At 39.4% G+C, this 24,702-nt stretch overlaps 3 protein-coding genes across 15 annotated transcripts in view; all 3 read left to right on the top strand.

Moving 5' to 3' along the window:
* cacna2d4a (calcium channel, voltage-dependent, alpha 2/delta subunit 4a) overlaps positions 1-4,860 on the top strand; it is a 94,569-nt gene extending 89,709 nt beyond the window's left edge. For 4 of the 6 annotated variants that reach the window (XM_063905712.1, XM_063905716.1, XM_063905713.1 and 1 more), the window contains 5 exons: positions 213-233; positions 1,272-1,392; positions 2,229-2,347; positions 2,841-2,920; positions 3,156-4,860. In XM_063905712.1, coding sequence (XP_063761782.1) covers positions 213-233; positions 1,272-1,392; positions 2,229-2,347; positions 2,841-2,920; positions 3,156-3,248 — 434 coding nt within the window. In that variant the 3' untranslated portion in view covers positions 3,249-4,860. The remainder of the gene's footprint in view (positions 1-212; positions 234-1,271; positions 1,393-2,228; positions 2,348-2,840; positions 2,921-3,155) is intronic. The other 2 variants (XM_063905715.1, XM_063905714.1) reach the window with 1 other exon arrangement.
* A 2,212-nt stretch (positions 4,861-7,072) lies between these two features.
* On the top strand, positions 7,073-20,165 carry cpsf6 (cleavage and polyadenylation specific factor 6). 8 transcript variants are annotated; one of them, XM_063905174.1, is made up of 11 exons: positions 7,073-7,310; positions 9,123-9,332; positions 9,486-9,589; positions 9,929-10,074; positions 10,307-10,483; positions 11,349-11,456; positions 12,629-13,124; positions 13,283-13,398; positions 13,519-13,672; positions 13,824-14,022; positions 18,749-20,165. In XM_063905174.1, exons 1-10 carry the CDS (start codon positions 7,251-7,253, stop codon positions 14,008-14,010), a joined length of 1,758 nt encoding a protein of 585 aa, XP_063761244.1. In that variant the 5' UTR covers positions 7,073-7,250; the 3' UTR covers positions 14,011-14,022; positions 18,749-20,165. The 8 variants fall into 8 exon arrangements, with proteins under 8 accessions (XP_063761244.1, XP_063761241.1, XP_063761243.1 ...); XM_063905171.1 differs by having other exon boundaries at positions 13,800-14,022; XM_063905173.1 differs by having other exon boundaries at positions 10,286-10,483.
* Positions 20,166-21,820: 1,655 nt separating this feature from the next.
* On the top strand, positions 21,821-24,361 carry yeats4 (YEATS domain containing 4). The gene is made up of 7 exons (XM_063905179.1): positions 21,821-22,164; positions 22,332-22,451; positions 22,580-22,646; positions 22,906-23,000; positions 23,163-23,252; positions 23,498-23,585; positions 23,757-24,361. Exons 1-7 carry the CDS (start codon positions 22,114-22,116, stop codon positions 23,924-23,926), a joined length of 681 nt encoding a protein of 226 aa, XP_063761249.1. The 5' UTR covers positions 21,821-22,113; the 3' UTR covers positions 23,927-24,361.
* The last annotated feature ends 341 nt before the right edge of the window (positions 24,362-24,702 follow it).

Raw genomic sequence — 24,702 nt, 5'->3', positions numbered from 1 at the left:
AGTGTAAATTGTGTGCAACATTAATCACCAATCTAGAAATCATTATGCAGTCCTCTGAACCCCTCACCTCTCATCTGTATCTGTCTTTCCATCGATCACACTGCTCATTACTCCACCTGTCAATCATCTCTATTCCTCCAACTCGATATCACAATCCCCATCATCATCATCATCATCATCATCATCATCATCTTCATCATCCCTCCACTCAGCCAAGGCTTCTTTCAGCGTGTGTGAGTATATGTCTCAAAGTGTTTTTTAGGTCAATCGTTTCCATCAAATTATGTTTTTTAGATTTTGAATGTGGTGTAATGTTTGGAGTAATCTTCAAACTGAATAAATGGTGGAAGAAGTACTCAGATCTGGGACTTGAGTAAAAGTAGAAGTACTCAGGTCTTGTACTTGAGTAAAAGTAGAAGTACTCAGGTCTTGTACTTGAGCAAAAGTAGAAGTACCAGAGTGTAGGAATACTCTAAATAAAGTCCTGCATTCAAAATGTTCCTCCAGTGAAAGTAGAAAAAGTATCAGCATCTAAATGTACTTAAAGTAGCGACAGTAAAAGTAGTGATTGTTTGATTGGTCCATTTCAGAATAATATCTCTGATATGTTTTATAATTATTGATCATTAAAGTGTTCTCAAGCATTAAACTACTAAAGTCTAAAAGGAACTTAAGTTTGGTTTAAGGGTTGATTATATTTCACATCATTAATGCAAATCTGTAAAGTAACTAAAGGTATTAAATAAATGTACTAGGAGTAAAAGTACAAAGTAGCAAACGTTGAAATACTCAGGTTAAGTATCAGTACCTCTAAATTGTACTTAAGCACAGTACTTGAGTTAATGTACTCAGCTACTTTTCACCACTGCTCTTTATGTAGCTCTAGTAGTTTTCAGTGGGAACAGGCACAACTGGCATATTCTACACAACAAGACCGAAGCAGACTGTTAAAACTGAAGCAAATGTAATTCTGAGGAAGTCATACAGGAGACATGAAGATCTCAACACACCATTATAGCCCTTCCTTGTGGTTTTCAAACCCATCATTTGACCTGCACTCAGCTAACAGAAGGAACATGGTACAAACAGCAATAAATGGCTGAAGTGTGAAGCATCTACTGTAAATAGCATCCAGCATCCTCCTGTCACAGCCTTCAGCCATCAGCCATCAGCCTTTCAGTCATCAACAAAATGTCACACACACACACACACCTCCACACATACTTTCACATCCAACCTTGACACATGACCCGTATCTATTTCTGTAACAGCCTCGGCTCATAAGAAAAGAGGGGACATTCTTCAGCCGTGTGACACCGAGTACCCCAGCTTTGTCTACGAGCCGTCAGTCAAAGAGACCAACAGCATCATTAAGTGTGGACGCTGCCAGAAGTAAGCACACACACTCATGCCCACTTATAGCACACACAAATCTGCACACAAACCCTACACCAGTCATATTAAATGGTCCTCCTCAAATCCAATTTGGCTTTGCTGTGTTCTGCATATTAAGAGCAGGGAGTGTGAGGAAGAGGGGAAAATAAGTAGAAAGGAAAGGAATTACATCTGGGTACATGTGGTTTCAGAAAGACCGAGAAGTATATGGGGAGCAAGGGAGAAGGACTGGAAAACTGAAATGAATAAGAGAGGTAAATGAAAAAAACAGAGGGATGGGGGAGAGACAGAAGTAGAGATGGAAAACAGTGGGAGGCAAGAGCAGGGAGGAACGAGGAGAGTGTGTGTGTGTGTGTGTGTGTGTGTGTGTGTGTGTGTGTGTGTGTGTGTGTGTGTGTGTGTGTGTGTGTGTGTGTGTGTGTGTGTGTGTGTGTGTGTGTGTGTGTGTGAAAGAGAAAAGAAGGGAACAGGGATAGAACCACTATTCACTTTAATATTTCTGCAGGTTTGTGGTCATAGGTTGAGGGTGATCGCCCTCATGAGGCTAAAAAAGGTATATAACAGCACGCTATACTGCTAAACAGTACCTGTAAGACATGGTTAGAGACTTTAAAATGCACTCAAATAAATGTGCAAACGTATTTTCTTTATATTTCTTTATAATAAAGAATGTTTGGATTTAATATACACCTATTTTGTATCAATGTAACATTTATTGTGGGTGTAGTGTCTGCCCTAGCTCAGCAACCTCTTCTTGACAAGGTGTTCATTTCATACAATACAAGAGAGGTTTTTTGTGCACACGCTTTATATCACGTGTTTGTGTGTGTCAGGATGTTTGTGGTGCAACAGATACCGGACAGCAACCTGTTGATGCTGGTGGTGCAGGCAGACTGTGACTGCTCCAGACAGTACCCTCCCATCACCATGGAGCCCAAGGAAGTCAAATATATCCTTTGATTGTTTTCTATTCATGTAGTATGCTGCTGCCTTATTGAATTTCTCCCAAATGAATTCACTTTTTAATGCAGTCCCTGTTGCTCTGGAGAAGGCATGTTGACAACAAGCAGCTTCCCACCAGTGGACACTTTTTTTGTTTCCCATAATCTATTCCCCTTGCACCAAACCTGCACCACTCACTGGAATCCTGGAAATCCTGTATGCCTGCTGTGGTACATTTATAGAATTATTATTTTAAACAGGTTTCTCTGAATCTAATCTTTAAGGGCGATGGCTCAGTGCCAAGAAAGCACTTGCAGTGGAGTTTATGAAAATGAATGGAAATATTTTGGGACGTCTCTTCGCTATCTCTTTTTTTTTGTACTTGGATCACATCCGTTTTTATCAGCTGTGCCTTCTGTGTGTCAAATAATTCAATATTTGACTGAGAATTCAATAGAAAACTTTCCTGTTGCTGCTGTTGCTCCTTGACTCCGCTGCACATAATGCCTCAGTGAAGTGTGACAGGATGAGGTCCCAGAAGATCCGCCGCCGCCCCGAGTCCTGCCACGCCTACCACCCACAGGTCAGCTTCTCATTGGTTCAGCTGTTCATTGTGTCATAACCTCCGCATTATGTTTTACCGCAATATCTTCTGTGCACCAAACCCATTTCTAATTAGGAGAGTGCCTTTTAGTTTTCAGTCCTGGCGTCTGGATATCTGCTATTTTATTTAGGTTGATTGTATTGCAATTGGTTTCGAATGGCTTAAGTCTTGGCTGGGACACAAAGTGAAATGTACTTCCTGTTTGTTTCTGCAGGAGAATGCCAATGACTGTGGAGGAGCTTCTGTTATATCTCTCTCTGCATCTCTCTTCCTCACCTGCCTCTCCTTCTCCACACGTGTCTCCTGATGATAGACAACTTTGCCGATTCAACCATCCTCATATAACCGAGGAGATTGGAATGAATCAGGAGTAGTGTTTGGACACTGGACACCTCAAGTGGATTTCAAAAATAAACGTTCTGCACATTTTGCTACTGACAACCACAATAGTCTCTAACGATGGACGTTTGGTGTGTTTTCTTAAGCATTTGTTGATGAACTCCTGGAAAGTATACATCTGAACTGCAAACTGCAACAAAAAAAAGCAAGTTAAAAGGCAGTTGTTGCCATGGATACTTTTCCATGAGTTGCTTTCTCATACACCACTTTGCATCCATCTCAAAATGAAAGAGGGACTAAAGACATGCAGGTGGCAGCTATGACCTGAATTGATAAAAGAGTATTACGAGTCACATGATGCAACAGAAGAATGTCCAGAGGGGAATATATTAATCATTTTTCATATTCCACTGAACTGAATATTGCAGACACACATGCATATTATATATGCATGTGCAACTGGAAACTTTATCCCCCTGAAAGCTTCATATTCTGACTGTCTTTTAAAGATTGAATGAGAGATAGAAGAGAAGGGCTACAAGCATATGTGGTAAACATTGTTGTGTAACCTCAGTGTCGCTGCTGAGAGTCATATTAGAAGAGAGGGATTGCAGTAGAAGTTTCTCTGACTCTAATCTCAAAGGGCGATGGCTCATTGCCAAGAAAAAGGACTTGCAGTGGAGTTTGATGAATATTATGAAAAAGTACAGGACTTTACTTCACTATCTTGTTTTGTTTTTTACATTCAAAAATATGTTTTCTGTGACATATCTTTGAAAAAAAAATGTCTTTGCCTTTCTGTTTTTATCAGCTGTGTCTTTCTGTGTGTTTGTACGTAATTGTGTTTGGCTGGACACCAGTGTGGAACTCACAGGATGAAGATCTACAATCAAAAAGGATAACAAAGAGATGGATTGTTTTTACAGATAAATACATCAGAGCAAAACTGGAAGGAAGATGCAGTTGTACCAGAGCATCAGTGTTTCCAGAAGTCTTTTTCTATGCTGTTGACTATGCATTAACTGGACTGGGTTTTTCGGATGCTTTACCTGTGTCCCAAGGTCATACAACTGCTTCTGATCACTTGGCCTATACAACAATATCATTTTATAACTTAATGATTCAATAAAAAAGGCTCTCAATTTGGGAAACAAGTTTATATTTAAAAATGTGAGTAATGGCTATTACAGTACATTAACAGGGTACATGTATTTGCATTGGGGATTTTTGTATTTGCTTGTGTTTCATATTCTGAACTTCAGCATTTCATTGTGTTTTGGGCTGCGTGTCCCCGTAGCATTTTCTATGGTATTTCTGAATCATCTTACAAAGCATGTCTTTACGTTGAGCTTACTCTGATGACTAAATTGCCTGAGAATTTGCCTGTTTGTGAAAAGGCTCTGCTACATATTGTGTGTGAATGTGCAGCATTGCAATGTTGCGTCTTGCTGAGATTTCTTGAGTATTTTTTCTCATGTGTCTCATTTTGCTTTGTACTATACTGTACCATATTGTATGGTTGACGTGTACAAGTTGTATGTTGACTGACTGAAGTCATGATTTGAACCAAGTAAAATAAATTATCCATATGTTTTTTTATCGTATTTGTTATCAGTGTGTTGTTGTTTTTTGCTTGTCAGTGATTAATGTCCCTGCCATATACAGATGCCAACAATACCAGACTAAACAATCAGTTTTACCACTACTCAAAGGGTTATATCATTAATATATATTATCTTGAAGTTGAACATCTAGAGTGGCAATGTAAACTCTTGTAATCAAATTAGCTTTCATATTGCACTAGCGACATGAATAATACAAAGGTTTGAAATCATATATGCAAGAACTAAAGACTGTCTTGAGACACGGTTGCTGTGTAATGGTTTTCAGAAAAAAATGGTATAGGTTTCAAAGGCTTTATACTCATGTGCACAGTAGCTACAGTGTAGATATGGAAATGACAAATGTAAGTCCCAGGCTCCTCCAACAATATAACAAAAGAAATAACAGAATAGAAATACATTGTGCAAGAGAAGGATGCAAAATGTGCAAGTAAAGACAAATAAAAGTACAAGAAGAAATCTATATACACGTAAACAGAATATGATATATGCAGGAACAGAATGTAAAATTAAATATTGTTCAGTAAAATGAAATGAAATAACAGATGGTCGTTATGGAGGCACTTTACAGAGCTCAGGTGTTGAGTCTGTCCGAGTCTGGTGGTTTTAGTTCTGATGCTGCGGTACCGCCTGCCAGACGGTAGCAGACAGAACTGCTTGTGGCTGTGATGAGGGGTCTTTGCTAATCCTGTTAAAGTGCGATGGTTGTCGATCTGAGCTTGTCTCGGTATCTGAATCCAGTATTACTTCATGCATTAATTGAATATACTTAAAGTGAAAACAACAATCCATTATAAGGATGACTTACACATATTAAAGATCAGATGATAAGGCAGAATATTACAAACGACTAATAGTCAGTAGCATCATCCAGTACTGGTTCAAGTGAAAAAAGTAGACATAAAAATCTTAGTAAGAAATAGTATTTAAATAGTTGGGGATGATTAAAAAATATCTATTATCCAGTCAAAATGTAGATGTAAATTAAACATATAAAAATGTATGTATACATTTTGACAAAAGAAACGTTTTGACCTAGGCAACTAACGTGACATTTTACTTACAGTGGGGCAAAAAAGTATTTTATACTGATAACGAGTTCAAAAAGGTGCCATTAATACAGGTAACGAGTGGAGGACAGAGGAGCCTCTTAAAGAAGAAGTTACAGGTCTGTGACAGCCAGAAATCTTGCTTGTTTGTAGGTGACCAAATACTTATTTTACCGAGGAATTTACCAATGAATTCATTAAAAATCCTACAATGTGATTTCCTGGATTGTTTCCCCCATTCTGTCTCTCATAGTTGAAGTGTACCTATGATGAAAATGACAGGCCTCTCTCATCTTTTTAAATGGGAGAACTTGCACAATTGGTGGCTGACTAAATACTTTTTTGCCCCACTGTATATCTCAAGCAACACATTATTGAGTGTGCTCTACGAGCTTTACGTCGCACACTGAAAAACTCCACACATGAGTACCGAGAATACTGATGTGATCATTCAGATTAGATTTTTTTCTTTGAAACGAGACCAATAGTTGATCTTGTCTTTTTTGACAGGCAGAAGTCGGCCGCCTATCATGATAGGTTGGGAGGGTTAGTATAAACATGTAGTCCGTTACAAAAGGCTACTTCTTACCTGTAAAAAAACTTAATCAGAGTATCAAAATATAAAAGTAATGTAATCTGATTACTTTCCTTTACTTTTAGACCTCAATATCAAATGCAGTGCAAATAAAAACAAGAGAAGATAAATATCAATAAGATGTTTTTTACCTAAATGTATCTAACAATGTAACCTTAGGAATGAAGAAACGCAGATATGTCATATCAAATGTAATAACTAATAATTTACAAATGCTGTCTAACTTAATACACTAATCAAAAGCAAACTGCTATTCTTCAATAAATCAGGTGTCCAGCTACTGCACTAGAAAAGACATTTATTTAAAACATAGAACATAAAAAGTAACGTAAAGAGAATTCATTCATTACGTTTACCGATAACATATCGATGTTTTTCTAAATGTATTGTAACACTGTATCCCTGCATGCAATCTCTATTTTCTCTCACAGTAATGTGATTTTTTCTTTTATGTAATTGTAATAGAAGTGCTTCCTGGTTTTGTAATCTCGTTACAAAACCCGGAAGCAGGAAAGGTAGGAGATATAGCGCTTTCCCACACTGGTGTTATCGCGTTTAAATCATGGTTTGTTTTCTTCAGCAGGGCTGTAGTTAGTGAAGGGGGCCAGCAGGGGCCTTAGTGCTCGCTCATTGTTTGTGTCTCAGTGTAGCTCTGCACCGCCGGCAGAGAGAGCGAGCTACCGAGAGCGACGGGTCCGAGGAAAATGGCGGACGGTGTGGATCACATCGATATCTACGCCGACGTAGAGGAGGAATTCACCCAGGTATTAAACTCGCATTCAGCACACTTCAGCTTACAGTTTACTGTTCTGTATGTCTGTGTAATATATGGTGCTTAGTCTGGTAGGGGAATGGTGTGTTCTGCTGGGCAGAGTTTCCCTCGCATACAGGCCCCCTCTCCACCATGCTGCAAGCCCGCATCCTCAGATACTATTACCGCCGAGAAATGTTGAAAATGCGCTGTAGTCTACACTTAAACGCACGCGGGAAGCATATAGAAAAGTACATGAAATGTGCAAATATATTGTTTTTCTTTGGCTGAATTCTAATACCAACCTCTATCATTGTTCACAGTGTCGGGCCTCGGAATGGCTGCCTGTGGCGCGCTAGTTACGATAGCTAGCCAGCGTTAGCTTTCCAACAAATAATTATGTTTGGCACGTTACTTTGTGGCTCCCTTTGTTTTTGATCAGTCCACACAAGCACATTTGAGGTTGAACCTTAATTATCAGTAGGCATGGCGTTTTACATGTAACTGGGAAAGCCTTTTATTAGATGTAACATTACGGAGGGTGTGCTTTTGGCTCTTGTTTAGTGCAACGTTAGCATCTCTGGTCTATTGGCTGGATTATGTTGTTTTCTACTCCTAGCACGCCCCTTTCCTGTACACCAGAGGCTAGGCTGCAACTTGTTGTTTGTCGGCCACTTGGTGACAACTTTATCTCCAGCAACATTTTCCTTCCCTAGTGAAGCTTAATATTGACCAACATGTTCTATTAGAGATGCCCTCTCCTGTTCATGTTTACCGAAGTCACTTTTCCGTTCAACCATTTAACATTAGGTCAACCAGGCTGGTGACCTCCTTAATTAATATGTCTACAAGTCTCAATCCATATTGAGAGCCACTGCTCCCCTATAACCTGTTCTACTTGTGTTCAGTTAAAAATAAACTGTACATTGTTCTTTGCATTGTGTAATATGAAGTTAAATGTGTTTGGTCACATAAACAATACAACTGAGGTATTCACTTGCGTAAGCACTCAGTGTAGGTGTGTTCCACAATACTCGGATTTAGTTAATTGTGTTGAACATTAACAGGTTACATTTGTTTTACTTAACTGGTTGGAAGTACACAAGAGTCCTACCAGCTCTAATGGTTTCCCTGTAATGTAACAACACACCACATTTTTTGATCATGCACACTCGTATTCTGAAAAGGACAATATTCCCAATCTAATATTGGTCATGTCAAAAACTCTTGTCTGTTTATGGCCAGCTCTGTGCATGGTATACAAAACAACTAACTCAAAGTTTGATGGGCTGGGGTAAAGATGCATGCTTAAAAGACATGCCTACATTGTTCGTTCAGAGTGAGGAACAAACCACCTTTTAAACACAAAGACTTATATATTGAAGGATACTGTGAACATCACGGTCTGCAATATAAAACTTACCTTATTGGAGTATGCATGGCAACATGTTAACAGCTGAGGAGGAATATTGTATTGGATTAAGAGCAGGCACTTTGAGATTTGATGCATGTAGAAATTGTCAAGGTTAACAAGTACTTTAGACAAAGTACTTTTTGTGATTTCTTTCAGCATGCGCAGTCGACTTGAATCATGGGCATTTATTGCAAATTAGAAGAAAAAAATAATCAGGATTTATTGTGCCACCAGATACTGCTGCAATCAAATAGAATAAGAAATAAAACACAGTAATACACCCCTGCTAATTGTTATTGGTGTACTGAAAGGTCAAAACAGCCTTGTGTTATTCTATGCATTGTCTCTGATTTATACACCAGTGGAGCACATAACGTGTCACGTGTTTGACGGAACTGTTACGCTCTACAGGAAGCCGACTACCCAGTCCACGAACAGATCGACCTGTATGATGATGTTATATCCCCATCAGCCAATAATGGAGATGCTCCGGAAGACCGGGACTATCTGGACACACTGCCTACACAGGGTGGCTCAGAGGGAGGGAAGAGTTCCCAACCCAACGTGGTGTACACCTACACCGGCAAAAGGATTGCCCTGTACATAGGAAACCTAACATGGGTGGGTAGAAGGCTAATTAGATTGAAATGTATCTGTACAAAGATGTTCACGTATACATTGTGTAGTTGTGCAACATAATGTAATATTTAAAACGTAGCTGGTCAGTACACCCTGAATTCAGTCATGCTAATGGCCCTCTCTTCTCTCATGCAGTGGACGACTGACGAGGACCTGACAGAAGCTATCCGGTCGGTCGGCATCACAGATGTGCTGGAGATCAAGTTCTTTGAAAACAGAGCCAATGGCCAGTCAAAAGGGTGAGGTCTTTATTACATATGATTCCACCTAATGACAACCTGCTATAGGTTATTATAATGACTTCGTAGAACATATTGAGCGAATAGTCCAATATTTGGTGGGAGCTATTTCTTACCTATCTGTTCATAGTACTTTGAATAAAATCATTTGTACTGGGTGCTAATATTTTAGTTTCAATTTAGATAAAAGTCCTTTTTTTGTTGTTCGGTCCAGTCCTGATTTGTGATTTTGAATTTGGGCGAAACATTTTCTTATATACTTTCCTTAAATATTTAAATTGAAAAAGGAAGTCATGCACAAACTCTGACTGTTTATCCTCCTTGCCATTTACCACACAGGTTTGCACTGGTGTGTGTGGGCTCAGAGTCATCTTCCAGGAAATTGATGGAGCTGCTGTCAAAGAGGGAGCTCCATGGTCAGAATCCCATCGTCACGCCGTGCAACAAACAGTCCCTCAGCCAGTTTGAGATGCAGTCACGCAAAAGTAAGTAATATCAATGTGCTCATGGGAATGGTTTATATTTCAGATACACTTGATGAGAATAATTTGAACATGCATGCTTGTCACCATGATGTTTTAAAAGATGCTATATTTGCGAATGCTCCAACAAATATAAACATATTACTTCACATTCTGTCATTTTTGAATGCAAACGTTTATTGTTTATTTCAAACATATTTTAAAACTCAGTTAGCGTTATCTCCTCATTTCCAAGGTACCCAGTCAGGCCAGATGTCCGGGGAAGGCAAAGCTGGTCCCCCTGGCGGTGGCCTTCGTGGAGGGGGTTTCCCCATGGGTCGAGGCAGAGGCAGGTTCCCCGGACCACCGGGCCCCGGAGGAGACCGCTTCCCTGGTCCTGTTGGACCTGGAGGACCACCTCCACATTTCCCTGGTTAGTTTGGTTACACGCCTCTCAGTTCACTGCTCTTATAACATTGTGGCAAGTTAATTTAGCCAACTACATTATCCTTACTTCACTGTCTCCTCAACTCATTAGGAGATTTCAAGTGGTAAACCCTTTATTTTTAGTCTTGAGTGTTACCTTGGTGTTGCTTTACCAAAAAAGGTGAGTTGAAGGGAGGAAGGATGTTAACATCCCAATCACGCCTCCACTGGAAATAATCACCTATTTCACATTGAAGCAGATGCAATTAATGCCCAGTCTCAGCAGTCAAAGCGAATTCATGATGTGACTAAAAGCACATACACACATTTATGCTTTCTGTCTTGCAGTGCTGCTCTGTAAGCACAGCCCAGGCTTTGCTTCTACTAACCCGCATGGAACCAGAAATAGTCTATTGTAGTGTGTGTGTTTCTTGTGAGGGATCTTTCACCGATTAAGTCACTCCTGGCAGTAGTGTGTTTTTGCATGTCTCCCCACCCATCTGGTTTGTAAATTTGTCCCACTACACCTCTAGTTGAACAAATAATCGTTCCCTGGCTGCAATTTTTCTGCTCACTGATTATTTCCAACAACCCATTCCTTGAGAAGCAGTTTTCTCAAAGCTTTACTTGACAAGCTACCAACCCTAAACTCCTTGCAAATCTCAGATTGGCAGCCTTTTAGAAACAAAGATTGGAGGTGCCAGCTTTTTTCATTTTGTTCTTCTCCCATTTTTGCATCTTTCCCTTATTTCCCCCCTCTTTCATGTGCCCTCTTTCGCTTAGTGGCTTGTTCCCCGTGCTGCTGCTGGGCAGAGACAGGCCTCTGAGTATGAAGGAAAAAGTTGTGATTGGTTTGCTTTTTTCCCCATTAGGCTCGGGAATGAGACCAGATCTGATTAGGCACCAAGATGGCCCTCTGATGGATATGAGTTTCAATCCCTTCCCGCCGGGGGGCAGGAACGGGAACTGGCGTGGCAGAGGTGAAACACCTCAATTGAATTGATCGATCACCTTTTTAAACCTAACCCTAATTTCTTTCCGATCTACCTTAATAGTTAAAATGCATTAAATTGTTTGCCCAGAGTTGCATTGTGTTTAGACTAAAACATTTTATAAAGCCAACGTTTGTTTGTTGTCATTCTCAAAACAATGTTTCTGAGTGAAGAGGCAGGAGCCCACAGTAAGTTTTCAAAGACCCTTCTGCCTGCTCAGTAACATTCATATTGCCAACAAAGCAAATGCAGCTGACTACAGTTTGCACTGCCCAGTAGCCTTAAGCCCGAAGTCATATGACTTGTATTCATATTTCTGGTCTCATTTTAAATGTAGTAAGCAAACCTTTTTCCATGGCAATTCAAGTGTTGATTATTGAGAATTTGATTGACATTCAAATATGACCTTACAGTTCCATGCTAAACAGGTAGCTTAATGTAGAGTGCCAGCCCTCACAGTGCTTTAAAGCATCCCTAGATTTCTCCAACCTAGCATAATAAAATGATATATGGCGTGTTGGTGAGTGTTTTAGATACAGCCATCAGATGGCCACAAGCTCAGCCAGCCAAAGACAAACTTGACTTGGTGGCTCTCTTGTTTCTGCAGCTCACAGAAATGTTCCATCAGCCTTAACTTGACTGTAGAACCTGGTTAAAACGCTTGCTTGAAACGATAAGAGTGTTTCTCGTCATCTGTTTTGTTGCCCTCTGATTTTATTTGCAGCATTATTTGTTGTGTTGTTCCCTGTACCTATGGCTTCCTCTCCTGTATCTGTCTGTGTTAAGTGTCCTTGCTTTGAACTGCCTTATTTCAATGATTCAGTCAAGGACTCTTTATTGTCATTCTACAGCACAGGGTTGCACAACCAAATGCAGTGGTAGTTTATTTGTGTTACACAAGAAAAGCAGACAAAGCAAAAACAGCACTGCGTTAATTACCTGCGGGTACTTGCTACTGCTGGATATAAAATTCGGTCCATACAATTAGTCATACAATTATATTCTCAAGTAGAAAAGTATTTGTGGTTTTAATACGAGCACACCTATTTCCCAGTCATGCACCTAATGTCTGGCAGATCTCTACTGGCTATAGCAACGACACAGTCCGGATCTTACTTTGTCTCATGCCAATCTGTTTTGTCCCCTGTGTTTTCTTTTAGGTGGGATGCAGGGTCCACCACGTCCCCCTCCTGGCCCACCCGGACCCCCTGGTCCTCCAGGACCTCCACCTGGCCAGGGTCTACCCCCTCCCCTCCCTGGTCCTCCAAATCGTGGCGACAGGCTTCCTCCCCCTGTTCTCTTCCCTGGTCAGTTTGGCCAGCCTCCCATGGGCCCCCTGCCCCCAGGCCCCCCACCTCCAGGTTACGGCCCTCCCCCTGGTCCCCCGCCACCTCAGCAGGGCCCACCACCCCCGGGACCCTTCCCTCCACGTCCCCCAGGCCCAATTGGGCCCCCCATGGCTTTGGCTCCACCTCCACACATGCCAGGTCCCCCACCAGGTGGACCACCGCCAGCACCCCATGTCAACCCTGCCTTCTTCCCCCCACCTGGCAACAACAACATGCCCCCCAATGACAACCGCGGCCCCCCTGGACCAAACGACCCATACGGACGTCCGCCACCATATGAAAGAGGGGACTACGGTCCTGGAGGCCGGTAAGAAAGATGGAGCGACTGATAAACATTACATATAATCTCTCCCAATATGTCAACGATACATTTGCACTTGTTTTTCTTGATAACCTTAAAGTTGTTGCTTCTCACTTGTTGCACTGGAACGTAACAAGTACTGTGACTTTTGTGTGGATTTTCAGGGACATGGAGGCGTCACGGACCCCACTGAGCGAGGCAGAGTTTGAGGAGATCATGAACAGGAACAGAGCCATCTCCTCCAGTGCTATTTCTCGAGCAGTGTCTGACGCCAGTGCAGGTAACAATTTCAGTAATATAGGAATACACTTCTCAAGTACTTCTTTACTGTGGGTGAGCCCAGATATAATGCCATCAAACAACACACTGTGAGCCAACGCCACCTTTCTGTTCTCTTTAGCTGACTATGGAAGTGCCATAGAGACCTTGGTGACAGCCATCAGTCTGATCAAACAGTCCAAAGTGTCGGCCGATGACCGCTGTAAGGTCCTCATCAGTTCCCTGCAGGACTGTCTCCACGGCATTGAGTCAAAAAGCTACGGTTCTGCCTCCAGGTACAATTTCAATTCTGTGCAATTTTTATTCAATGCGACACTATACTGAATGTATCTCAAATGACTTCCTATTGGGAATTGGCCCTGGAAGATTTGGTATTTGAAACTTTTAAACCCTTGTACACAGTCCAATGATGCTTCTCAATGCCAGGCGAGAACGTTCCAGGGAACGGGACCACAGCCGCTCCAGAGAAAAGAGCAGACGTCACAAGTCTCGCAGCCGCGATAGACATGAAGACTATTACAGAGAACGCAGCCGGGAGCGCGACCGCCATCGTGAGAGGGACAGGGACCGTGACCGTGAGAGAGAGCGTGAAAGGGAGTACCGACACCGCTAGACCATTAGGAAGGTGGGTACAACATTTCCTGTAGTATTTTGTTCTGTAATAAGCTCTTCTGTCTTCTTGGTCACTATATTTTGTTAGACATAGCCAGTCCAGTTCAAGCGCTCGTAGCCTAAACTACATGGCAGACGATTTTTTAAAAAGTCTGCTTAGATTGCGCACCTTCTCTCTTCTTCATTGTATTCAAGGTTTCAGTTTAGTATTTTTGGTGCGTAACAAGGTAATGATGCCTTTTACTCGTAAGTCACGGCTTGGGCATTAAAAGCTTTTTGAACATTTTAGAAATGTGAAGCATCAAGTCATCATTTACAGTAGAGGAGGAGGTCATAGCTATTTAACTGTCCCTCTAAGAATGTTTGAGAAAGGGGACTAGGAGAGATGAGGTAAGCAAGAAAGAGTCTTTTAAAACTCCTTTCATTTAAGGTAGGTATAAGGTAAGTCTGCTTTCCTCAAAGTCCCCGTTTGTATTAAAGGTTGTGATGTGAATATGGTCTTTCAGACAATATGTGTAATACACACCTACTGTAAACAACATGCTGCAGAAGGGTTTGTAAGAGTTGTATCAATGCTGTGGTTCTCAGGAAGTTGACTTTATGGATGCATTGTTACCTTTTGGTCTACATGCCTTGAGACTGGTTAATTTGCACAAAAAAAATGCTGTGCCTCTTTTTGTGTTCTGCCAAATCCATTTAAAATAAAGCATCATTTAATTGATTTCTGGCATGGCAGAAAAACATAGCCAGCCGTTTTCCTTCTACATATTTGTCTGTGGTGGGTAACGTTTTCTACGAGCTCTGTCTTTTTGTCAGTTCTGATCCGTAGATACTGTTGCTAATATTAACATCCATTCAGCTCATAAAAAGAGGATTTTTTTTTGCCAGCATCTATGGCCAGTGGACCAAAAAGTAGATCAATTGTCTGGCTTTAATATAAAGATTTAATACTATATGGACATTTCATTTTATGTGGGTTTAATTGAAGTGTATTGTGACTGCTGAGTTGGTTTGTCAGTGTGATTGTTATAGTAGTTGACTGATTGGCAGGTTTCCAATGTCAAAGCATTCCCTACAGATTTAGCATTGTGTATCATCTGTTCAAATTGGGGTGTATTTTAGGAAAAAAAACACTGTTTAATTTGTTGAAGAAGCAACATATACTGGTAAATGTTTTATTCACGTAAAACTGAGAATGTCATTGTGCCACATTTGCATGTCGGTACCATTGCCTGACATTTTACTATTGTCAAATTCAATGTCTTGTAACTTAGTGTTGCTCACCTGTGAATCACTGTACCTCAAATTAAGAACCTGAGGTGACGAAAGAAGGAATACAAAATAACATTCATACCTTTTTTGATATCATGTTCTGACAACATAGACAGTGATACGCTGAGCACAAGTAATGTGTAAAAAATGTTGAGACATTGCATTCTCTAGTTGAGTTGCCTGATTCACTCAAACTGACATTTCCATTTGAATACTTTTAATATTTTTGATGTGACTTTTATGTTCATTGAAATGATTTCCATTTAGGCGCAGTATCAGGTGTCTTAAGTTTGGCAAGAAATCCTGCAAGTATATTTGAGTGTATGGCTCATAGCACTGTGTGCTTGCTGGCTTTTTGGATTGTGTTCTGGGTCAGTTGCTGATAAATTCATATGAAATTATTGTTTAGGCCAATTGTCGCTTGATGTTGAGGTTTTCAAATCATAATGTAATGTTTGTGGATAGATGCTTTCTTCCACTCGTCACTTGCGTGTTGAACAACATCATACTTATGTAAAATTTCTGACCTGCAGTTGAAATATCTGATTTGATCGATTGTGTGTGGTCCTCTTGCTCTTCACTGCCAAAGCCCTTAAGATGTCTGTGGTGTTGTTTAATAACCAGACCTCATAGAGCAGAGTTTCGAAGCTTATATGGACCCCTTTAGCATCTCAGTCGCACATCACCCCAAATAATATTTCTGATAGATGTACATTAACTTTCATACATAAACCACATTCAATGTTGACACCTTCATAATAGTGGCTCCATACATCAGACACATTATTTATTGAGCATAGGTACAGTTTTTAAGCATTCAGTTTTCCTTCAGAAATATTACCTGGGGTGGTTTTGCTTGTGGGGATGCTGAAATCTGGTGAAAAAAAGGCAAATGCCAAAAGAACATAACTTGAAGATCTTTGATTAGAAATAGTGCAGAAATCTTTTTAGCTGGTTTCCCGAGCTGAATTGATCTAGTTCAAAAATATATTATTTTTTTACTATGAGGGTAAACCTTTGTCCACTGGGAACCTCTTTATAAAGTATTCCCTTTTCTGATTCTGTAAAGGAGTTTGTTTTTCTCCACTTTCACTTGAAGCATTTGTACAGTTTCACAGTTATAATAATTAAATGTAAAAAACCTTTTAAGTACTCGTGATGCATTTTATTGTGGCATTACCACATCTATTACTGCAGCCTCCTCTAATGCCCCTTACTGTTAGAGAAGAGATCCCCAGTGGACACATGGTTTAATAGCTGCTGCTCATTTAGAGATGCCTATACCTTTTTATCTAAATGTTTGTGGCTGTGGAAATCCCATTTTGCATTCAGTCTTATACCTTTTTTGGAGCATGCTCATTAGGGGATAAAAAGAGAATATGGCCCTTTGCTTTTTATCCTGATGGTAGTCTGGCTATTTGCTGTGTCCACAGATATGCTTAAACATTGTTTTTTCTGTTCATATTGCCATGGGGGAATTTCCAGGCTGAAAGGTTCTCATCGTCACAGGCCTGTTGTACCTATTGAACGAACATATAATTCGCTCATGTTAAACCAGGGTCAAACAGGGTTTCTGTTCAATTTGACTGGAATAATTGTGACACTCAAAGATGGCCTATGCGCAATGTAAACATTAGCTTTTTTGGTATAAGACATTTGTAATGGTTTAAGTATATTTAGTTCCCAGTATAAAAATCCTCAAATCACCCTTGTACCATGTGAGTAGAATGGCAAATGTGTAAATCTTTCTACACCCCCATGCACTATGACTATTTTCTTTAACACCTTAACAGTATATTTAAGTATTTCTGAGATTACTTATGCAGGTATGTCAAATGTAGTCTATTCAATAGAAGATTTTTAATGGTAAATATCACATGTGTTGTCAGGGTGTGTTTTGTCAAAGTGGAATCAGTTAGAGGTCGGAGTATTTGATGGACTGTTTGACCCTGGTTTGGCTCTGTCCTTATTCATTTCCATGCTTTATTAGATGACACGCTGCTACACATTAAATATATTTATCAGCGTAGAACATATGTTTAAATCTTATTTTGATATGGCAAATTATAATTTGGTCTGCTCTGTAATTTGACAAAGGTTCAGTCATGCCCACTTGTACAGTGTAACAGTCCCTTTTTATTAATACTAGGAGTGCCTTTGACTTTGTCTTCTGTGTTAGGTATTGTCGGTTTTGTCTGTAGCCATGCACCATGTAAAACTCTTTGTACATAAAAAAAAAAAAAAATGTTGAAGTTTCAATATGCACTTTAATCTTTGAACCATGTAAATCAATCTGTTCATGAAGTGCCTGCAAGCAAGGCCTTACTGGTGCATAAACCAACTCTAAATTTTCCCTGTGAGGCAAAAACCTTGCATTAACATGGCTAAATAAATTGAATTTAAATGAATAGAGTAACTGACAAATTTGACTTTCTGTATCAGAACTGTTGACGTTTCATCTGATGAATGTTACATTTCTGTTAAGAAGTGCTTCAAATGGACCTCTGATATATTCCTTCCTCTTGGTAGTTGTGTTTTTGTACAGCTCTTATTGTCCTTTCTGTGTCTTTGACTACTATATTGCTTATTTACGGAAACGTATTTAATACCTGCCATTTCCAGTTGGATTTAAGATAAATGTGTTCTGGAAATAGCTGTATGACAAACTTACAGCCGAGGGGTGTGGCTAAACCTACCAATGACTGCTTAAAGATAATTTAGAAGTGGTTGAAAGGGGAGGGGGCAAGTATTTTGGAGAATTCATTTAAAAAATAAGCAGACGGTATGCTACACAAAACAGAAAATATGCTGCACTATGCAGGACTGTAAAGCCAGGCACATTTTAAATGAGTAAAGGCTAATTCCACTTTAGAAATTGGAGGGACAAGTCTTGTTAAATCCCTTCTTTGCCCTTTATGTTCCATCAACATGTTCCCTTTATCCGTTAATTTCAAATTTAGTGTGCACTATAGTAAGGCGTACCTTGTGTAACAGTGCAAGCATCTACATATGAATTTACACATGCACACATTTATAGCGTATTTTTAATCCATGTTTCCAGAACACTATAAAGTACATTCAGGCCAGGGCTCGACTGCATATGGTTTTATTTCCTGGTTTGTGTGTATACTGATAGATTTCCTTCTTGGATTTGTCCTGTTAAAGTTTGCATGACACTGTCTCTCTGTGTATGTGCCAGGGTTGGGTGCAATACACCGTCTACAGAAGTGAATGTCCTTATATTTTATTATAAAATGTATATGCACTATTTTAAGAGACCTTTTTTTTAAGTGTTATGACCCTACAAAAACCTTGTAAAATAACAGTAAGTGGACACTTGACTCAGTGATGGTGAATTGCACCCAGCCTTAGAATGTGTAGTATAGAGATTTAATGATGAGGGGGGTAACTTGTTCTGTTGGGCTGCCTCCAAACCAAACTCCACCCTTCGTTTTGGCCCCCTTTAGCTTACGAGGATCAAGGATGGAAGGAAAAGGAGGAAGGATTTCAGTGCGCCACCACCTCCCCGCCCTGCATGACCGGACAGGATCACAAGCACCACCTCTTCCTCCATCTCTCCTGTCCTCCCACACTTCTCTCTTGTCTGTTCATCTTGTCTGCCTGAATAGAGCAGCGGATGGAAGACCCTGACCTGTGTAAGGCTATGTTATCCAAACATCTATACTCATGTTAACTAAAGATGAAAGAAAAGAAACTTTCCAGACAATTCTTTTATTTTTATGATGTTTTATTTGACAAGAAAATGACTGTGATGCTTTTTTTTTTGCAAAGAAACAATAAAATAGCCCACCAATCCCCTACTAGAAGACTCAAACATCACATCCCGTTTGCTTTTTATTTTCCCCTGGCTCGCTGTACTGTGTTCATTCAGTTTAGAGATCAGTTTTTATAGGGTGCATAATTGATGTGTTCTCTCCACCCCCTCTTACTCTCATTTATTCTTTTTGTTGTTAGAATGTTTGTAAATGTCTCTGCTTTTGATTAAAAACTAGATGGTGTTGTAATAAAAAATGTTTACTGAGGTACTCGATGCAGTTGGTGAATTCCTCTACATGTTTGGGTCATTTATATTAAATGTGTATTTTGGACTGCAAACCTTTCATATTGAATGTCCACCTTTTGGATTTTTTTCTTCTGTTTTCTAGCTAGCAAGCGGCTTTATGGTTTTAGAAAAAAAAACCTTTTTGTTATTGTGTTCCTTTCTCTAAATGGAAAAAAGACTGTTTACAAAGTGGTTTCTGTTTGTAATCGCACTGATAAGCTATTACCAAGAACCTTCCCTACTCAAATTTGTCTTTTTTCCTGATGGTGTGAAATATTTCTTCTCAGATTAGGCAAACCATATTACTTCAAGCAGGGATTGTAGTAAACCTGGAGTTGGTCGTCCGTTACATTTTTATTCTAAATAACATTTTCAATTTCAAGTAAATTTGACTTTTTCCAGCCTTTGTTGCACAATTTTGTCCACATGTTGTATATTCATGTTCAACACTTTACCCTGTCACTCCACAACAGTGGCAACAGATTCAGTGAAGGTTCTTCATGAGCAAATTCTTAAAGATGCTGTCTGCACCATAACACTAACCTTGTCATATGCACGGCATCATGTCTTTCTTTCCAACACCCATAATGTTTGTCTTGCATTTTTGTTGGGCTGTGATTGTATGGACTTTGTGATACAGAGCTTTTAGTTTGTAGTATTTGAGGTGGTCATTTTGGCAAATAAGCACGGAGGTAAATGTCTGTTTTTTACTGTCTGGTCAATATTTTCAATTACAAAATATATTCAGCATAGATATCCTGATATTTGACATTGGCCAGTCCAATTATTGAATTTTAGTAAATAAAACTTGGTAAAAAATATTTGTGGTGCTGCAACAGTGTTTCATCAGAGGGTTTTATATTGGTGTTTGTTCCATTTGTACTCCATACAAAGTAATATGGATAAAAAGAGACTAAAACTGACATGCTGATTATCACTGATGTTGACAGCTTAGCTTAACTATTTAAATGGTCAACAATGACTTTGTCTCAATCTTTAAAAAAAATGTTTTGTCTTATTTGAGACAATTGGTTTACTTGTCAAGATATTTGTTTTACTTTACTTTTTTATATCTGTTGTCTCAAATCAAATGCACAACCTTTTCCTGAAAAATTGCGTGCCTAAAAGTATTTGATGATTGTAAGGATGATTGACGCTAACGCCATCTATTCATTGTAATGGCTACGGCTTATCTGATAAAAACAAAAAAGTTAACACTGCCAAACAATTAAAACCCCATGCTGCTGTTTTAATTATGCAAACATTATACTTTAAAAAGTGTTTGATATGCACTGATATTAATCAATATGCTCGCTTAACCTTGTGAACTTTGTAAAAGACTAATGAAACATTGTAAATTAGGGTTTTAAAGAAGAATGCTTGATTGAAATCTCTTTAGTGCTTTCAACGTTATACGTTAAAGTCATTCGTGTACATTGACATATGCATTTTGTGATCTGGTACATTTTCAAATTTGCAATCAGTGTCGTGCTGAGCATAGGTCTAAGCAGCAACATAATGTTTGTGTGGGTGTGGAGGGTGTCGCTGTGTTATTGTGCTGACTTTTCCCCACAGCGCTGAAGGTAAGTGTTTTCAGGTCGACATCACTGCAGAATGAATGCTGCATCAACCAAGATCAAGACTTTACCTCACAATCAGATGGAAAGTATCTTTTTTGTGTGTGTGTTTCTACTGTTTGAAGATTTGAAGTATATTTTCACTAAATATTCATCTTCGGCTACTTTTACACTTACTGTAACAACCATGTGTTACCCTTAACTGAAACTTGACAAAGGTGTAACAAACCTTTAAATGTACCTGCTGATAGCAGTTCAATTGGTTTTACCTGTAAATGTAGTTGCCTGTAATGTGGAACCAGTCTATTAACAGATATTATTGTTAATTGGGTTTTTATATTAATTGGGTTCCTTCTAGATTATTTCCATGGGGACTATAGTCATAATGCTGCTAGCAATGATATGTTACAATTACAGTTTCCTGGTCAGGGAGAGGCACACTAGCCGAAAGTAATCAAATTGCCATTAGTTGTTAAAAGAAATAAAACCGTTTTAAATGAGGATTCGTTTCTTGGCTTTCCTTTGTGCATGATGAATCCAATTGGTAATATGAAAAGGCTGCTGTGGAGAGAGGCTAACATCAATTACCTTAAGGCAATCTAGGTCAATAAAGTTAATTTGGTCTACACATTATCTAGAATGTTCTAAGTTCCTAAATTCATTATCATATAACGTTAGGTCTTAGGTTTGATAAGCAACTTATGGCATAAAAAATACCTTTAACAGGCGAAGATTTGCTGTTTTGTAGGTAGCTTTCTATTATGAGAAATGTATCACGGGTGATTTGAGGAAATATTTGAGCTAATGGTATTTAGGTTAAAGAGGGTTTTCATTATATCGACATTTTCGAGGACGTTACGCTATGAATATGTGCGATTTAATTTATAAATAACGACAACATTCGTAAAAGTTCATACGCACACAAATAGAAGCGACATTATTTTTGCCGTTGTGCCCATCAGCCGGAACCTTCTGGTATCCGTGTCTCAGTCGTGCCGTGCAATTTAGCGTGTTGCACTTCTCACTTCCGGCGCTTGTTTGGCTGGTAGTTTAATGACGAGAAACGCTGGCTATATAAAAACACACTTTTAATGCTTAAATGGAAGCCATATTAAATGTGGATACACGCTGTGGAACAAGAAGAGTCCTGTAGAGTGAACACAGAGTTTAACTTCTCTCTCTCTCTCGTACTATGTTCAAAAAGATGACTGAATTTGGTCCAGATTCCGGGGGGAGAGTTAAGGTAACACTGGAGCTGTCTGTGTTTATATTAACTCACTGTGTTCCATTGCTTGTCCGTACCAATCAGGAATGAATGTAACGATAACCACTGTTTTTCTTCTTGTATTTGAACAGGAGTGAATTAATAATATAATAACATCTCTATGTTTTCTGTATTGTGATCTGCAGGGAGTAACCATCGTGAAGCCCATTGTGTTTGGGAACGTTGCCCGTTACTTTGGGAAGAAGAGAGAGGAGGATGGACACACACATCAGTGGTCTGTCTATGTGAAGCCTTACAGAAATGAGGTGAGACATCCGGATCACTCCAACGCTATGCCAAGGATATTAAAATACCGCAGTTTATGTGAACACACTCAATCATTTCAGAGATATTGTCCTTCTTATATCGTCGTCTTTTCCCAAATGTCTTCCAGGATATGTCTGCGTATGTGAAGAAGATCCAGTTCAAGCTACATGAGAGCTATGGCAACCCACTGAGAGGTGAGGAAACAGCAGTATGATAACGGGCACAGGATGAGCACAACTGCATCTCAATGTGTCTGTGATGTGTAGCAGAGGGGATACACTGTTTCATGTGAACTATATTACATAATGACAAAATGAAAATGTTATGACGAAAGAACGAAAAAAAGTGATTGTCAATGGTACAATAAATAAGCCAGGTCTGTTTTAAGGTAATTCAAATGTGAGACAATAAAACGACTATATGCGTGTGTACAAATGTTTCTCTCTCTTCCAGTGGTTACGAAGCCTCCGTATGAGATAACAGAGACAGGCTGGGGGGAGTTTGAGATCATCGTCAAGATCTTCTTTATTGACCCCAATGAGAGACCTGTGAGAGCCCAATATATATTTTATTGAGCTGCTTTGATTCCTGATATGAAATATTCAACACATGTTAAGATTTGTGTTTAGTAGGCAGTGTGACAGAATCATTTGAAACGCTTCTTCCTCGGATTGTATGCCTGTATTGATTTGAGCCTGTGTGTGTCTCAGGTGACTCTGTATCATCTGTTGAAGCTGTTCCAGTCAGACTCCAGTGCCATACCTAAGAAGACGGTCGTCTCTGAATTCTATGATGAAATGGTACTCTTTGCTTTGTGCTGTAGCTTATGACCAACAGTAACTTTACTGGTTCAATTTCAATGTTCTTTTCAAATTAAAACCAAGGCCTATCAATTATAATGATCTGCTGATGTCTAATCTTGCCACCATAAATGGAAATTGCATAAGTCACATGAATCGTCCACACATGTAGAATTAGATGTTCACACTGACATGGCATCATTATTTTAATGTAATGGGTTAGTCACTCAGTTTTGTTTATTCAGATCTTCCAGGATCCTACAGCCATGATGCAGCAGCTACTGACCACATCGAGACAACTCACACTGGGAGCTTACAAGCACGAGACAGAATGTATGTACAACAACAATGAATACGCACACAAAAACACATTGTTGTATACCCCAATTGTTACTTACTGTAAACCTCAGTACCCTGCATTATGGAAAATATTTAGTTTGTGTTACTGTACTAAAGAGTTTGAGTCCCTGTCATCAGCTTATGAGTTGTTGTCTGTGTCTGCAGTCAGTGAGCTGGAGCAGAGGACCAAGGAGAAAATGGAAGCGGCAAAGAGGAGAACCAGCCAGGAGATCACAGAGCTGAAAGACAAACTGAAAGCCAGCAGAGAAAACATCAACAGCCTGAAGGCAGAGATCAGGAAACTGGAGGAGGACGGAGACCACAAGGAGCACTGAGGAATGGACATAACTGATTTAAAACATTGCTGGGACATATTTTATGATTACACATTTTGTGTTTTAATGGGTTTTTGTTTTTTTACATGGACCCTCTGAGAAAAAATTAACATGCCTTTGACGTAACATTGTTTTGGTATAGCACTGAAACAAGGATTTTCGGATTGTTTCTCTATAAAGTTGTCATGGTTGTCTTTTTTACCCAAACATTGCTTGAACTGCTGAGGATATATTGTAGTCAGACATTAATCCTGTCCACTCATCTCCATGTAATAGACCCCTGAACGGGACCAGAGCAACAGTCATTCAGCATCCCCATAGTACTCACACCTACCTGATGAGGTGTCCATCTTTGTGTTTTCATTTTGTAAAGTTTCACTTTTTTATTTTTCAACTATCTTTTGGTTTTCTATAAAAACAAAAATTGTTACAGGATTGCTTGTGTATGTTATTTCTTTTGTAATAATTTTGGGTTAAATGAGGGTTTATTAAAAACACATGACAAGTGTTGCACTGCAACCAGATGTAGCACACGGTTAGTCAAGGTTACTGTATGATAATATTGTTTAGCATTTTGCACCACCATTGTAAGTGTTGAGCAGAGTTTGTCCTGCTTTTTAATCATGATTATGTCTATATTTACTCCACAGAATACACCATTTCCCACTGACAGTCCACATTTGCGTGTACTGCAAAACTAGCTTGGTGGGGAAAAAAAGCTGAAAGTAATCGCATGATGAATGATTTGAGTGAGAAGTGGCTTTAAACATTAGCAT

This window comes from Eleginops maclovinus, chromosome 17 (genome assembly GCF_036324505.1).
Source record: "Eleginops maclovinus isolate JMC-PN-2008 ecotype Puerto Natales chromosome 17, JC_Emac_rtc_rv5, whole genome shotgun sequence".
Lineage (NCBI taxonomy): Eukaryota > Metazoa > Chordata > Actinopteri > Perciformes > Eleginopidae > Eleginops > Eleginops maclovinus.
Note: the sequence above shows the minus strand (reverse complement) of the source record. Positions and strands in the feature narration are given on the sequence as shown.